This window comes from Eleutherodactylus coqui, chromosome 13, assembly GCF_035609145.1.
Source record: "Eleutherodactylus coqui strain aEleCoq1 chromosome 13, aEleCoq1.hap1, whole genome shotgun sequence".
NCBI classification, from domain to species: domain Eukaryota; kingdom Metazoa; phylum Chordata; class Amphibia; order Anura; family Eleutherodactylidae; genus Eleutherodactylus; species Eleutherodactylus coqui.
Genome location: NC_089849.1, coordinates 129,795,972 through 129,812,186, shown reverse-complemented (window position 1 = coordinate 129,812,186; position 16,215 = coordinate 129,795,972). Strand labels below are relative to the sequence as shown.

Sequence of the window (16,215 nt, the reverse complement as noted above, 5' to 3'; positions counted from 1 at the left end):
AGTACACACAACAGAATGCACATTGTATGTGCTCACATAGCTTTGTTGTGTACACACAGCCTTAAACGAGCGTGCTCGCTCATCTCTAGTACTTATGCTTATAATGTAGTATGGGAATTACTGTACATGCACCATTATGTAATCCCTTAATCACGCAGCCCCTGTTTTTTTTCTATTTTAGTGTTTTCCTCCCTCTTTAAAAAAAATCATAATTCCTTTATTTATCCATCACCGTCGCTGTATGAGGGCTTGTTGTTTTTGCGGGACGAGTTGTATTTTTCAATGGTGCAATTTAATGCACCATATAATGTACGGAAAAACTTGTAAAAAATTAATTAAAATGAATTAAAATGAAAAAAAAAACAAAAAAACGACATTCCGCCATCTTTCAGTACATCTTGTTTCTACGGTGTACACACTGCAACAAAAATGACCTGATAACTTTATTCTATGGGTCAGTGTGATTACTGCGATACCAAACTTGAATAGGCTTATTTATTTTTTTTTTTTTACTGTACTTTTTTTTTTTCAAAGACATTTAACCCCTTAATGACATGGCCTATTTTGGCGTTGAGGACCAAGCGATTTTTTGGTATTTTTCCATCTCCATTTTTCAAAAGCCATAACTTTTTTATTTTTCCGTGGACGCGGCCGTATAAGGGCTTGTTTTTTGCGTGGCGATCTATAGTTTTTATCGGTGCCACTTTTGGGTACATAGACAATATCGTAAAATTTTTTAATTTTTTTTAATGATAACAGGGAGAGAAAACGCATCAATTCTGCCATAGATTTCTTTTTCTTTTTTTACAGCGTTAATCATGCAGCATAAATGACACACTAAATTTTTTCTGCGGGTCGGTACGGTAACAACGATACCAAAATTGTCATATTTTTTTTTAGGTTTTTACACTTTTTTGCAATAAAACCCCCTTTTTTTGGAAATCTTTTTTTTCCTCTATAGCTGCATTCAAAGTCCTGTAACTTTTTTATTTTTCTATGTACGGAGCTCTATGAGGGCTTATTTTTTACGAGACGAGCTGTAGTTTTTATTGGTACCATTTTGGGGAATGTACGGCTTTTTTGATCACTTTTATTGCATTTTTTGGGAGGCAAAATGCTAAAAATTAGCATTTTGCCTCTGTTTTTTACGCTTTTTATCGTACAAAATAAAAAGTGTGTTCAACTTTTTGTACACTTCGTTACGGACACGTCAATACCAAATATGTGGGGTTTTAATTTTTTTCCCTTTTTTTATGCTAATATTAGAAAAAGCATAAAAAAAGGGTTTTTTTAAATTTTTTTTTACATTTTTCTTTTTTTACACTTTTCTTTTCTTTTTTTTATACTATTTGAGTCCCTCTGAGGGACTTGCAGCACTATGCCTATGATTGCTGTCATAAGGCATGGCAGAGCTACTGCTCTCCCATGCCTTATCGCTTATACAGCGATTATAGGCACAGGCAATACAGGACGCCAGTGTCTGGCATCCTGTTGCCATGGCGACAGGCCGGGCTCTCGCGATGACATCGCGAGTTCCGGCCGGAGACACAGAGGGAGCGCGATCCCTCTGTGAACTCTTTCCCTGCCGCGATCTACTTAGATCGCGGCAGGGAAGGGGTTAACAGCGGGCGGCGCATCTCCGATGTCCCCCCGCTGTTGCAGCGGGACGCCGGCTGTGACTGACAGCCGGCTCCCGCTGCGGGATAGCGCTGGATCTTATGTGATCCCGCGCTATCTCCAGGACGTACCGGTACGCCCTGGAGCGGGAAGGGGTTAATCATTTAAAACTATTTTCTGCCGCCATCTTCTGCGCACAATTACTTTTTTATTTTTCCGTCGACGTAGTTGTGTGACGGCTCATTTTTTGCGTAATATCCTGTAGTTTACGATAGTACCAATTCGGAATATATGCGACTTTTTGATCACTTTTTATTGCATTTTTTTCTGGGAGACAGGGTAACTGAAATTTTTTTTTCCGGACGACGTTCACTGTGCGGGGTAAATAATACTACTTAGATAGATCGGACTTTTACGGACGTGGCAATACGTATTTTTCTTTTATGATTTAGATTATTATATTATAGATATGGCAAAAGGAGGGCGATTTAAACTTTTATTACTTTTTTTTTTACAATTAATAAAGCTTTATTTTTAAGTCTTATTTTTTTCTTTACTTTAAAAAAAAAAAATTTTTTAAGTCCCCCTGGGGTCCACAACTAGCGATGCTTTGATCGCTCCTGCAGTATGACGTCATACTGCGATTTGATAGGCAGTCTATCAAGCCACCCCACGGGGACGGCTTGATAGGCAGTTTCCTAACGCAGCTCTGGGGCCTTTCAGAAGATCCCCGGCTGCCATGACACCTGTATGGCATGCTGCGATCTCACGTGGGAGGTCTGTATGGGACCCCCTAACATCGTTCGGGGGATTTAAATGCCCCTGCCAGAATTGATATCACCGGGGACCATGGTGACCGGTTCCTGGGCCTCCGATCGCCATTATCCAATGGACACCGGCGATCACGGAAAAGTTTAAAAAAAAGTTTTAAAAAGTCAAAGTTTTAGCTGCCCTTATGGATCGGATCTATGGGGGCAGCTGAAAATACTCACCGCTGTCCTCTGTGATGTCCTGCAGCGATCGGGACCTGTGGCGGGCTTTTGTGCCAATGCGCAGAAGGCCGCAGAGCCCGGCAAATTTAAAATCTGCCTGCACCCAGCTGTCAAAGATAGCCGAATGCAGGAAGATGTGACCAGGAACTGCTGTATGGGGTTCCCAGTCACATGATTACCGTTATCCATTGGATAACGGTGATCATGCAAAGTTAAAAAAAGTTAAAGTAAATAGTTTAAAAAGTTAAAGCTTCATCTTCCCTTACGGATCGTATCCATGAGGGGAGATGAAATTACATAACTATGGTCCCCGGATTTGTCCCACAATGGGATCCTTTTTCCGCTGACCTTACTCCGGCTTCTGCGCAAGGCCCCATCAGCAAAATAGCAGACGCATGCGCAGAAGTCAAGGATTGGCTACCAAAGGTTTCATCTACCCTCACTAATGCGACCGGTGAGAGGAGATGAAACTTTTTACCATAGGTTTCCGTATTTGAACCCTGACATGATCCTCCTTTGTGGACCTTCCCCAGATTCTGCGCATGGGCCCACCGGCAAAATGCCAGACACATTCGCTGGAGCCAGAAAAATTTAAAATCTTCTTGCCCCCGGCTACCAAAGGTAGTGATCTACCCTAGGCCGGTCTCACATGACCAGATAGCAATTACAGATTCCGCATGCGTCTGATCCGCGGTAATACGCAGATCAATCAAATGCATTGGATTACACAATCCTGCTCACATTAGTTGGTCGGAATTTCATAATTCATTCGCAGAAAACAGAACGCAGTAGGTTCTATTTTACCGCGGATATTTGTGACATAGAGCCCATTGAGCTCCACAGTAACGGATATACTCACAGCCCATACCCAACTACTTTGTGATGGGCTGCCGGTACTCACAGGACCACGAATGGGCTCACAGCTGGGATCCGCTGCGGGCCTCCGCAAGCAGATTCCACATCCGGCCATGTGAGCCCGGCGTTATTCAGAGCACTGCCTGTAATACGTCATTTACAAGAAGCCCCGGGAACGCTCGCCTTCCTGCAGTTCCAGGAGCAGCTTGTGTGAGACCGCTGCACCTCAGCAAGATTACAAAGACTCACAAAGTGCCACTTTACATCCCATCCTCGCCACTGAGGTCAAAGAACCCCCCAAAAAGCATCCGAGGAGGAGGGATACCTGGTATTATTGCCCCTTGTGCCCATCCTAACCAATCTCTGTAATTACCCCTGTCTTCGGACATACCACACAGTTTACATTATTTAGAATTAGGGAATGGCAAAAAGGGCGCGGGGGTGGGTGGGGATTATTTTTAGGGAGTTAATTTCTATTTTTTTTTCTGCACAAGTGAGCAATGGGGCCTGGAATTTATTCAATTGTGCCCTGAATTCCAGCCCGAGCCATGTGTCCTGTAAGTAGATTAGGGCCACAATGGGTATGTCTCTGAACAACAGGGGGATTTATTTTGGTGTGATAGTCTTCATTCATATGTGTGTTGCACAAAAAAAGTGTTTTTAAATTGACACAATTACCAAAAAAATGAAAAACATAATTTTTCCTTCTGCTTTCTTTAGATTCATTCAAAAACTGTGGGGTCAAAATATGCAGTACATCCCTAGGGGAATTCGTAAGGGGTCTAGTTTTCACAATGGGGTCATTTGTTGGGGTCCTCCTTTGTTTTGGCTGCTCAAGGGCTCTACCAGTGTGCTATGGGGCCTCATGGATTGTTTAGACACAACGATTCTCGCTCAAAAGTCGCTCAAAAGGCATATTTTGAGCGATAATGGTTGTGTACATTTACAGGGTAAGGTGATCGCTTAAAATTCGCTTAAACAGCAGTTTGAGTGACAATTTTGAGCATTCACTTTGCATAAGTGTGTAAATGAAGGCTCACGCTGTATGCAGAAGACAAGCTGGAGCGCTATCTTCTGCATACAGCTGTTGTCTTCTCGGAGTGCTCAGCTGGTATACAGCTGAGCGCTCCAAGAAAGGTATACAGAACACAACTGGAGCCCTGTCTGCTGTGTTCACAAAGTGCTCAGCTGGTATCCAGCTGAGCGCTCCAAGCAGGGTATGCAGAACACAGGTGGAGCGCTGTCTTCTGCATACTCCTGCTGTGTTCTCCGAGCGGGATACCAGCTGAAACAATAGTATCAGTTGTATCCTGCTGAGAACTCAGCACTGATAAGGCTCATCGTTCTCTTTCAGCCAGCTGAGATACAATGATAAATGACTCATTAACGAAAACTGCACGATGTCAGCTGTAATCAGCGCTCCCCGGGCCGAACACAGCATGCAGTCCTGCTTATCAGCTGTTCTGCGTAATGATGGTTTTCAGGCAGAACTGAAATTCATCGTTCGGCTGAACAGTGAAAGATGGGCACATTTACATACAACGATTCTCGCTCAAAAGACGGCTTTGAGCGAATTTTGAGCGAGAATCGTTGGGTCTTAATGGGTGTTAAAACGCCTTCAAGCTAAATGTCTGCTCTGAAAGCCACTGGCTGCTCCATTCAGTTTGGGCCCCGCTGTGCATACAGACATAAGATCAGGGCCACAATGGGTATGTTTCTGAACACAGGACAAACAGGGGGATCCATTTTGGGGTGTAAATCCTCATTTTCATGTGCACTCTAGAAAAAAACAAACTTTCTTTAAAATGACATATTTGCAAAAATATGAAATTTTATTTTTTTCTCCTCTATATTGCATTGATTCCTGAAAAAAAAACTGTGGGGTAAAAATAGTCATGACCCCCTCAGTGAATACACTAAGGGGTGTAGTTTATCTATCTTTCTGACACCTAGGAGCCTTTACAATCTTGGCTCGGTGCAGGAAAACAAAGTGTTCCTTAAAATGTTGATAAGTAATATTAAATTTGTACGTCTCCTAAATGGTTAAAATAAAACAAAAGTTTTTCAAACGTGCGTCCAGAATAAAGTAAACAGATGGAAATATATATCTCATCAAAAAATTTGTACAGTGTGTTTGCACATATTTGAGATGTTGCAGTTGAATATGTGAAAAATTAATATTTTTTTCAAAGTTTTCCCAGTTTGGCGCTTTTAATAAATATACACAAATTCTATCGGTCTATTTTTACCACCTAAATGAAGTACAACATGTGGTGGAAAAACAATGTGAGAATCCCTGGGATATGCAGAACCTTTATGGAGTTATTCTGTTAAAGTGACACATGGCAGATTTCTAAAATTTTGCTCCGTCAGTAAGGCACAAACAGGCTTGGTCACTAAGGGGTTAAGTGGTCGGAAAATTATAACACACTAGGTTCAACGTGAGCCGATGGGCAATGATTATCCCCTTTTTTCTAAATAAAATACCAAAGCTAAAGATAGTAACTTTCTTAGACCACCATAGACATTTTAAATAGTTTTTCCTATTTTCCCTTGTCTAAACCTGTAGTGCGGTTAATAATATGGGACCAGCCAGAAGTATTTACAACTCCCCAGGACTTCTAATCTGCACCTCCTCAAATAAAAATGCTGAATACAATGAAATGATACTTCCATCCAAAAAGTTACTCTTCAGATCATTTAAAGTGATGATACCTCCAAAGCTCCGCCTACTTGATAATCCGGTGGCGCACTGTGATTGTCCTCGGGACTATCCGGAGAACACATTGCAGGTGCGTTCCGCTTACAGGACTCATCTGTAGGAAACACACGGGCACTGAATACATCCTTCATATGTGATCAGATGACAGAAGTATCTACATGACCTTCAGGACTGATCTCTACTTTACCCAGTGGTGCAAGAGGCCGGTGGTCCTCCATCATGGCGTCCTTGTAAAGATCTTCATGCCTGGCTATATTTTCCCACTCCTCCATGGAAAAACAGACAGCGACATCCTGACATCTTATAACAACCTGACAACACAATATACATTCAGATACATTATCCCAGGGATGGGCAAAATGGCCTAAAATAAAAATTCATTTTTTTCCCCCAAATGTTTCAAATTTTCCTGTTTTTACCTAAACAAGCCAAAAGAGTACTACGACATTTTTTTTTACATAAAGGAATCAAGCTAATTTCTCAATGTATGCTGATCATCACAATTGCATGGGACAAGTCAGCTAATCTGCATATATTAAAGGAAAGCCGTTGGCACCTTTGGGGCCACTAAGTCACCAGCGTTTAGCTTTCTACTGATCCCGTGACAAGCCACGATCTGAACCTCTGGCCGCACCCTGAAGCTTCACGGATGGGGCCGCATTACTGCTGATGGTCCTTTTACACGGGGTGAGCTGTCGGGCAATGATGCTGGCTCCTGTGCTGTTTCACGGCGCTGCCAACATGGCGGCGGCTGGGGAGCGTTCTCCCCCCATTCACAGTAAACTGACCGACCGCTGTTTACACGGAACGGCGCATCACTCAGTCTTCTACATGCGGGAACTGAACAATTTTCGTCCAGTCGCTGTGAGCGTTTACACGGGACGATTATCCTTTAGATTCCTGCGGGAACCTGAACGATAATCGTCCCGTGTAAAAGGGCCATAAGAGTCGCTCTGCACCTCATGAGAAGCTACCGACATTTTGTTTTTTATTTTTTTCCTGCCTTTGAAGGACCATAACTTCTGTAATCTTTCATCAGCATAGAGATGTGAAGGCTTGTTTTTGTACAAGTTACCATTTACTGCACCATAAAATATATTGTAGAACTTTTTAAAAAACGTTCAAGTGGAATGAAATAGGAAAAAAAGCAATTGTGCCATTGACTGTTGGGTTTTGGTCCTCCAGCATGCACGGTGCAGTAAAAGGACGTGTTCACTTGGTTCTGTGGGTCCACACAGCCGCAGTCATACACATTCTACAGTTTTTGTTCCCACACTGAAGCCCATAACTTATTAAAAATGTTTCCAAGTTATGGGAGTGAATATGATTGTGGCCCGGCCATGGATAGACTTAGAGGCAGAGCTGGTTTTGGGGGGGGACTGCGGGGCCAAACAGATTAGCTTCTGTGATGTCGGATTGATTTGTGGCAGGTATTCCATCTGGATTCCCACGAATCCTCATGCCACGCTGCCCATAATTACGCCCTCAGTCGTATAGGCTCTATATTTGGGTCCCCATTCCTATTCTCCAAAGTTAGCGCCATTGCGGGTTTTTTTTTCAATAGCCTCCCCGTTCGGCGCGAGACAAACCCGATGCAGGGATAAAAAAAAAAAAAAACGGGTAGTACTTACCCGAATCCCCGCGCTCCGGTGACTTCTTACTTACCTTGTGAAGATGGCCGCCGGGATCTTCACCCTCGGTGGACCGCAGGTCTTCTCCCATGGTGCACCGTGGGCTCTGTGCGGTCCATTGCCGATTCCAGCCTCCTGATTGGCTGGAATCAGCGCACGTGACGGGGCGGAGCTATGAGGACCAGCTCTCCGGCACGAGCGGCCCCATTCAGAAGGGAGAAGACCGGACTGCGCAAGCGCGTCTAATCGGGCGATTAGACGCTGAAGATTAGACGGCACCATGGAGACAGGGACGCTAGCAACGGAACAGGTAAGTGAATAACTTCTGTATGGCTCATAATTAATGCACGATGTACATTACAAAGTGCATTAATATGGCCATACAGAAGTGTATAACCCCACTTTGTTTCGCGGGACAACCCCTTTAACATCCCCTGATCCACCCCCACTGAAACGATGGAGGGTACATCCGTTCTATCACTATTCAGTCCCACGGATCGCATCCCAGACCAGGTACAAGTATACTTTGAGGCGCTCCAGCCTCGGACTGTATATTGTTGTGAGATGCGTTTAAGGCATATCTCAGGGGTGCATTAGATCAGGGGGTCCCCAACCTTTTTGGCACCAGGGACCGGCTTCAAGCAAGACCATTTTTACAAGGCCCGGAAGGGTTGGGTGGGACATGGGCGGGGCTTTGGTTATATGGGGCGGGGTTATGAAGGGGATTGAAGTTTAGTGCATTCTTAATTAATTATGACATTTAGAATGTCCTGGCAGTACACACATAGGGCAGTATATAATCTATCCCCCCCCAGCACACACATAGGGCAGCAAATGATTTATCTCCCCCCCAGTAATAGACAGCCCCCACCCCTCAGTAATAGACAGCCCCCACCTCTCAGTAATTAGCAGCCCCTCCCCCTGTAATAAGGAGGTCCCCCCAGTAATAAGCAGGTTCCCCCCCCCGTAATAAGCAGGCCCCCCCCCCCAGTAATAGGCAGGTCCCCCAGTAATAGACAGCACCCCCTCCAGTAATAGGCAGCCCCTTCCCCTGTAATAAGTAGCCCCCACCCCCCCCACCAGTAAGCAATCCCCCCAGTAATAAGCAGGTCCCCTCCAGTAATAAGCAGCCCCTCCCCAGTAATAGGCAGCCCCTCCCCAGTAATAGGCAGCCCCTTCCCCTGTAATAAGTATCCCCCACCCCCCCAGTAATAAGCAGCCCCCCCAGTAGGCATCCCCCCCAGTAATAAGCAGGTACCCCCCCAGTAATAGGCAGCCCCCCCCCAGTAATAGGCAGCCCCTTCCCCTGTAATAAGTAGCCCCCCCAGTAATAAGCAGCCCCTTCCCCTGTAATATGCAGCCCCCCCAGTAAGCAACCCCCCCAGTAATAAGCAGGTCCCCCCCAGTAATAAGCAGGTCCCCCCCCCAGTAATAGGCAGCCCCCCCCAGTAATAGGCAGCCCCCCCCAGTAATAGGCAGCCCCCCCCCCAGTAATAGGCAGCCCCTTCCCCTGTAATAAGTAGCCCCCCCCCCCCCCCGTAATAACCAGCCCCCCCCAGTAATAGGCAGCCCTTTCCCCTGTAATAAGTAGCCCCCACCCACCCCCAGTAATAGGCAGCCCCCCCCATAATATGCAGCACCCCTTCCCCCCGTGATAGGCAGCCCCCCCAGTAGTAAGCAGCCCCCCCCAGTAATAGGCAGCCCCCCCAGTAGTAAGCAGCCCCCCAACCCATATACTTACTACAGCGTCGCTCTCTGTCTGCTTGCCCTGACGTCAGTGTGCAGCCCGGAACGCTTCCTCCCCGAGTCCTCTCCTGCGGAACTAATGAGCAGGGGACTCGGGGAGGAGGATCCTGGTTGCACACTGACGTCAGTGTGCGCCGGAATCAGCGCGATTACCAGCGGGGAGCTGCGGCGCCCCCGCTGGTAATCGCTTCAGTGGTCAGCGGCGTCGGCACGCCGCGGGCCACATAACACAAGGCAGCGGGACGGATTCGGCCTGCGGGCCTTGTGTTTAGAGCAAAAGTTCCCGGCGGTGCCGCGGACCGGCGCTAAACACCCAACGGTCCAGCCCCGGTCCAGTGGTTGGGGACCCCTGCATTAGATCACCTATATCCATTATTAAAAAGGCTGCGGCAAGAGAGAAGGGGCGAGCGGAGCTGTGTAGGTCCATGGAGAGGGCATTTATACTGACCCCGCGGAAACTAATAACACTAGAGGGCTGCAGATAGGGAGCGAAGTGCCAAAGGAGAAGGCTCAGCGCCGCCTGTTCCTCCGCAGGCAGAGGTTCTATGAATTAGGTAGTCAGTCCAGTAAACTTCTATATAGTCCGCCAGCACTCCTCCTCATTACCGCTGCTGCTGATAAAGTCAGCAGATGGCGCCCTGCTCACTGACCCAACTGATATACTTGGCAGATTTAAGGCCTCCTGCCCGTGGCCGTGTCGGGCTCCGCCAGCGGAATATCGCAGCGGAGTCCAACACGGCACCCCCCAAAGACCCCATACTCACCTCTCCGGATCCCCCACACAAGTCCCGTCTCGCGAGCCAGCGTGCATGCGTGAAACGCGGCAGAAATCCGTCTGTAGGCATTAGCCCGCTCTACCAAACCCCAATTACCTATACAGATGAAGAGCTGGCTGCATTTCTAACAAATAACGCCTTTCCAAAGTTACAGGAGGACTGTGTGTCTTTATTAGAGTCCCCCATCTCTTCTGAGGAGATCGAGGAAGCCCTGCAGTCTATGTCCAAAAGTAAAACCCCCGGGACCTGATGGCCTCACACAGGGCCGGAGGAGTGTGCCCCACACAGGGCCGGAGGAGTGCGCCCCACACAGGGCCGGAGGAGTGCGCCCCACACAGGGCCGGAGGAGTGCGCCCCACACAGGGCCGGAGGAGTGCGCCCCACACAGGGCCGGAGGAGTGCGCCCCACACAGGGCCGGAGGAGTGCGCCCCACACAGGGCCGGAGGAGTGCGCCCCACACAGGGCCTGAGGAGTGCGCCCCACACAGGGCCTGAGGAGTGCGCCCCACACAGGGCCTGAGGAGTGCGCCCCACACAGGGCCTGAGGAGTGCGCCCCACACAGGGCCTGAGGAGTGCGCCCCACACAGGGCCTGAGGAGTGCGCCCCACACAGGGCCTGAGGAGTGCGCCCCACACAGGGCCTGAGGAGTGCGCCCCACACAGGGCCTGAGGAGTGCGCCCCACACAGGGCCTGAGGAGTGCGCCCCACACAGGGCCTGAGGAGTGCGCCTCACACAGGGCCTGAGGAGTGCGCCTCACACAGGGCCTGAGGAGTGCGCCCCACACAGGGCCTGAGGAGTGCGCCCCACACAGGGCCTGAGGAGTGCGCCCCACACAGGGCCTGAGGAGTGCGCCCCACACAGGGCCTGAGGAGTGCGCCCCACACAGGGCCTGAGGAGTGCGCCTCACACAGGGCCTGAGGAGTGCGCCTCACACAGGGCCTGAGGAGTGCGCCTCACACAGCCCCCCATACTGACCTCTCCACAGACCCCCATACTAACCTCCCCACAGCCCCCCATACTGACCTCCCCACAGCCCCACATGCTGACCTCCCCACAGCCCCCACAATCTGACCTCCCCACAGCCCCCCATACTGACCTCCCCACAGCTCCCCATACTGATCTCCCCACAGCTCCCCATACTGATCTTCCCACAGCCCGCCATACTGACCTCCCCACAGCCCGCCATACTGACCTCCCCACAGCCCACCATACTGACCTCCCACAGCCCACCATACTGACCTCCCCACAACCCCCCATACTGACCTCCCCACAGCCCCCCATACTGACCTCCCCACAGCCCCCCATACTGACCTCCCCACAGCCCCCCCACACTGACCTCCCCACAGCCCCCCATACTGACCTCCCCACAGCCCCCCATACTGACCTCCCCACAACCCCCCATACTGACCTCCCCACAGTCCCCATACTGATCTCCCCACAGCCCCCCCATACTGACCTCCCCACAGCCCCCCCATACTGACCTCCCCACAGCCCCCCCATACTGACCTCTCCACAGACCCCCATACTGTCCTCTCCACAGACCCCCATACTGTCCTCTCCACAGACCCCCATACTGTCCTCTCCACAGACCCCCCATACTGTCCTCTCCACAGACCCCCCATACTGTCCTCTCCACAGACCCCCATACTGACCTCTCCACAGACCCCCATACTGTCCTCTCCACAGACCCCCATACTGTCCTCTCCACAGACCCCCCATACTGACCTCTCCACAGACCTCCATACTGTCCTCTCCACAGACCCCCCATACTGTCCTCTCCACAGACCCCCATACTAACCTCCCCACAGCCCCCCATACTGACCTCCCCACAGCCCCACATGCTGACCTCCCCACAGCCCCCATACTGACCTCCCCACAGCTCCCCATACTGATCTCCCCACAGCTCCCCATACTGATCTCCCCACAGCTCCCCATACTGATCTCCCCACAGCTCCCCATACTGACCTCCCCACAACCCCCCATACTGACCTCCCCACAGCCCCCCCATACTGACCTCCCCACAGCCCCCCCATACTGACCTCCCCACAGCCCCCCCATACTGACCTCCCCACAGCCCCCCCATACTGACCTCCCCACAGCCCCCCCATACTGACCTCTCCACAGCCCCCCCATACTGACCTCTCCACAGCCCCCCCATACTGACCTCTCCACAGCCCCCCCATACTGTCCTCTCCACAGACCCCCATACTGTCCTCTCCACAGACCCCCATTGTGACCTCCCCGCAGACCCCCATAGTGACCTCCCCACAGACCCCCATACTGTCCTCTCCACAGACCCCCATACTGTCCCCTCCACAGACCCCCCATACTGACCTCTCCACAGACCCCCATACTGACCTCTCCACAGACCCCCATACTGACCTCTCCACAGACCCCCATACTGTCCTCTCCACAGCCTCCCATACTGACTTCCCCACAGTTCCTCCCTCTATTGATCTCTCTACAGCCCCCATAACTGAACTCCCTACAAACCCCCAACATACTGAACTCCCCACTGACCTCTTTACAGCCTCCATACTGACCTCTATATAGCCCCCCATACTGACCTCTCAACAGACCTCCACACCGACCTCCCCACAGACCCCATAACTGAACTCCCCACAATCCCCAACATACTGACCTCCACACTGACCTCTCTACAGCCTCCATACGGACGTCTCCACAGCCCCCCATACTGTCCTCTCCACAGACCCCCATACTGACCTCTCCACAGACCCCCATACTGTCCTCTCCACAGACCCCCCATACTGACCTCTCCACAGACCTCCATACTGTCCTCTCCACAGACCCCCCATACTGTCCTCTCCACAGACCCCCATACTAACCTCCCCACAGCCCCCCATACTGACCTCCCCACAGCCCCACATGCTGACCTCCCCACAGCTCCCCATACTGATCTCCCCACAGCTCCCCATACTGATCTCCCCACAGCTCCCCATACTGATCTCCCCACAGCTCCCCATACTGACCTCCCCACAACTCCCCATACTGACCTCCCCACAACTCCCCATACTGACCTCCCCACAGCCCCCCCATACTGACCTCCCCACAGCCCCCCCATACTGACCTCCCCACAGCCCCCCCATACTGACCTCCCCACAGCCCCCCCATACTGACCTCTCCACAGCCCCCCCATACTGACCTCTCCACAGCCCCCCCATACTGACCTCTCCACAGCCCCCCCATACTGTCCTCTCCACAGACCCCCATACTGTCCTCTCCACAGACCCCCATTGTGACCTCCCCGCAGACCCCCATAGTGACCTCCCCACAGACCCCCATACTGTCCTCTCCACAGACCCCCATACTGTCCCCTCCACAGACCCCCCATACTGACCTCTCCACAGACCCCCATACTGACCTCTCCACAGACCCCCATACTGACCTCTCCACAGACCCCCATACTGACCTCTCCACAGACCCCCATACTGTCCTCTCCACAGCCTCCCATACTGACTTCCCCACAGTTCCTCCCTCTATTGATCTCTCTACAGCCCCCATAACTGAACTCCCTACAAACCCCCAACATACTGAACTCCCCACTGACCTCTTTACAGCCTCCATACTGACCTCTATATAGCCCCCCATACTGACCTCTCAACAGACCTCCACACCGACCTCCCCACAGACCCCATAACTGAACTCCCCACAATCCCCAACATACTGACCTCCACACTGACCTCTCTACAGCCTCCATACGGACGTCTCCACAGCCCCCCATACTGTCCTCTCCACAGACCCCCATATTGTCCTCTCCACAGACCCCCATATTGTCCTCTCCACAGACCCCCATATTGTCCTCTCCACAGACCCCCATACTGTCCTCCCCACAGACCCCCATATTGTCCTCTCCACAGACCCCCATACTGTCCTCCCCACAGACCCCCATATTGTCCTCTCCACAGACCCCCATACTGTCCTCTCCACAGACCCCCATACTGTCCTCCCCACAGACCCCCATACTGTCCTCCCCACAGACCCCCATACTGTCCTCTCCACAGACCCCCATACTGTCCTCCCCACAGACCCCCATACTGTCCTCCCCACAGACCCCCATACTGTCCTCTCCACAGACCCCCATATTGTCCTCTCCACAGACCCCCCATACTGTCCTCTCCACAGACCCCCCATACTGTCCTCTCCACAGACCCCCCATACTGTCCTCTCCACAGACCCCCCATACTGTCCTCTCCACAGACCCCCCATACTGTCCTCTCCACAGACCCCCCATACTGTCCTCTCCACAGACCCCCATAGTGTCCTCTCCACAGCCTCCCATACTGACTTCCCCACAGTTCCTCCCTCTATTGATCTCTCTACAGCCCCCATAACTGAACTCCCCACTGACCTCTTTACAGCCTCCATACTGACCTCTATATAGCCCCCCATACTGACCTCTCAACAGACCTCCACACCAACCTCTCCACAGACCCCATAACTGAACTCCCCACAACCCCCCAACATACTGACCTCCCCACTGACCTCTCTACAGCCTCCATACGGACGTCTCTACAGCCCCCAATACTAACGTATCCACAGCCCCCCATACTGTCCTCTCCACAGACCCCCATATTGTCCTCTCCACAGACCCCCATATTGTCCTCTCCACTGACCCCCATATTGTCTTCTCCACTGACCCCCATATTGTCCTCTCCACAGACCCCCATATTGTCCTCTCCACAGACCCCCATATTGTCCTCTCCACAGCCCCCCATACTGAACTCCCCACAGCCCAGCCCCTACTAATCTATCTACAGTCCCCCATACTGACTTCCCCACAGCCCCTCCCTCTATTGACCTCTCTACAGCCCCCCATACTGACAACTCCACAGCTCCCCATACTGACCTCTCCACAGCCCCCCATACTGACCTCTCCACAGCCCCCCCCATACTGACCTCTCCACAGCCCCCCATACTGACCTCTCCACAGCCCCCCCCATACTGACCTCTCCACAGCCCCCCCCATACTGACCTCCCCACAGCCCGCCATACTGACAACTCCACAGCCCGCCATACTGACCTCTCCACAGACCCCCATACTGTCCTCTCCACAGACCCCCATACTGACCTCCCCACAGACCCCCATACTGACCTCCCCACAGACCCCCATACTGACCTCCCCACAGACCCCCATACTGACCTCCCCACTGCCCTCTCTACAGCCTCCATACTGACCTCTCTACAGCCTCCATACTGACCTCTCTACAGCCTCCATACTGACCTCTCCACAGACCCCCATACTGACCTCTCCACAGACCCCCATACTGACCTCTCCACAGACCCCCATACTGACCTCTCCACAGACCCCCATACTGACCTCCCCACAGATTCCCATACTGACCTCCCCACAGACCCCCCAATCTGATCTTCCCACAGCTCCCCATACTGTTCTCTCCACAGCCCCCCATACTGACCTCCCCACAGCTCCCCATACTGATCTTCCCACAGCCCTCCATACTGACCTCTCCACAGCCCAACATACTGTCCTCTCCACAGCACGCCATACTGTCCTCTCCACAGCTCCCCCATACTGACTTCTCCACTGACCTTTCTACAGCCTCCATACTGACCTCTATACAGCCCCCCATACTGACCTCTCCACAGCCCCCCATACTGTCCTCCCCACAGCCCCCCATACTGTCCTCCCCACAGCCCCCCATGCTGACCTCCCCACAGCCCCCCCATACTGACCTCTCCACAGCCCCCCCATACTGACCTCTCCACAGCCCCCCCATACTGACTTCTCCACAGCCCCCCCATACTGACCTTTCCACAGCGCCCCCATACTGACCTCTCCACAGCCCCCCCATACTGACCTCTCCACAGCCCCCCCATACTGACCTCTCCACAGCC

At 51.5% G+C, this 16,215-nt stretch overlaps 1 protein-coding gene across 4 annotated transcripts in view; it reads right to left on the bottom strand.

The window, feature by feature from the left end:
• Window positions 1-16,215, bottom strand: part of LOC136588507 (zinc finger protein 665-like) — a 41,866-nt gene that overhangs the window by 13,477 nt on the left and 12,174 nt on the right. For all 4 annotated transcript variants that reach the window (XM_066587774.1, XM_066587775.1, XM_066587777.1 and 1 more), the window contains exons 7-8: window positions 6,374-6,497; window positions 6,180-6,280 (exon numbers count right to left, since the gene is read on the bottom strand). In XM_066587774.1, coding sequence (XP_066443871.1) covers window positions 6,180-6,280; window positions 6,374-6,497 — 225 coding nt within the window. The remainder of the gene's footprint in view (window positions 1-6,179; window positions 6,281-6,373; window positions 6,498-16,215) is intronic.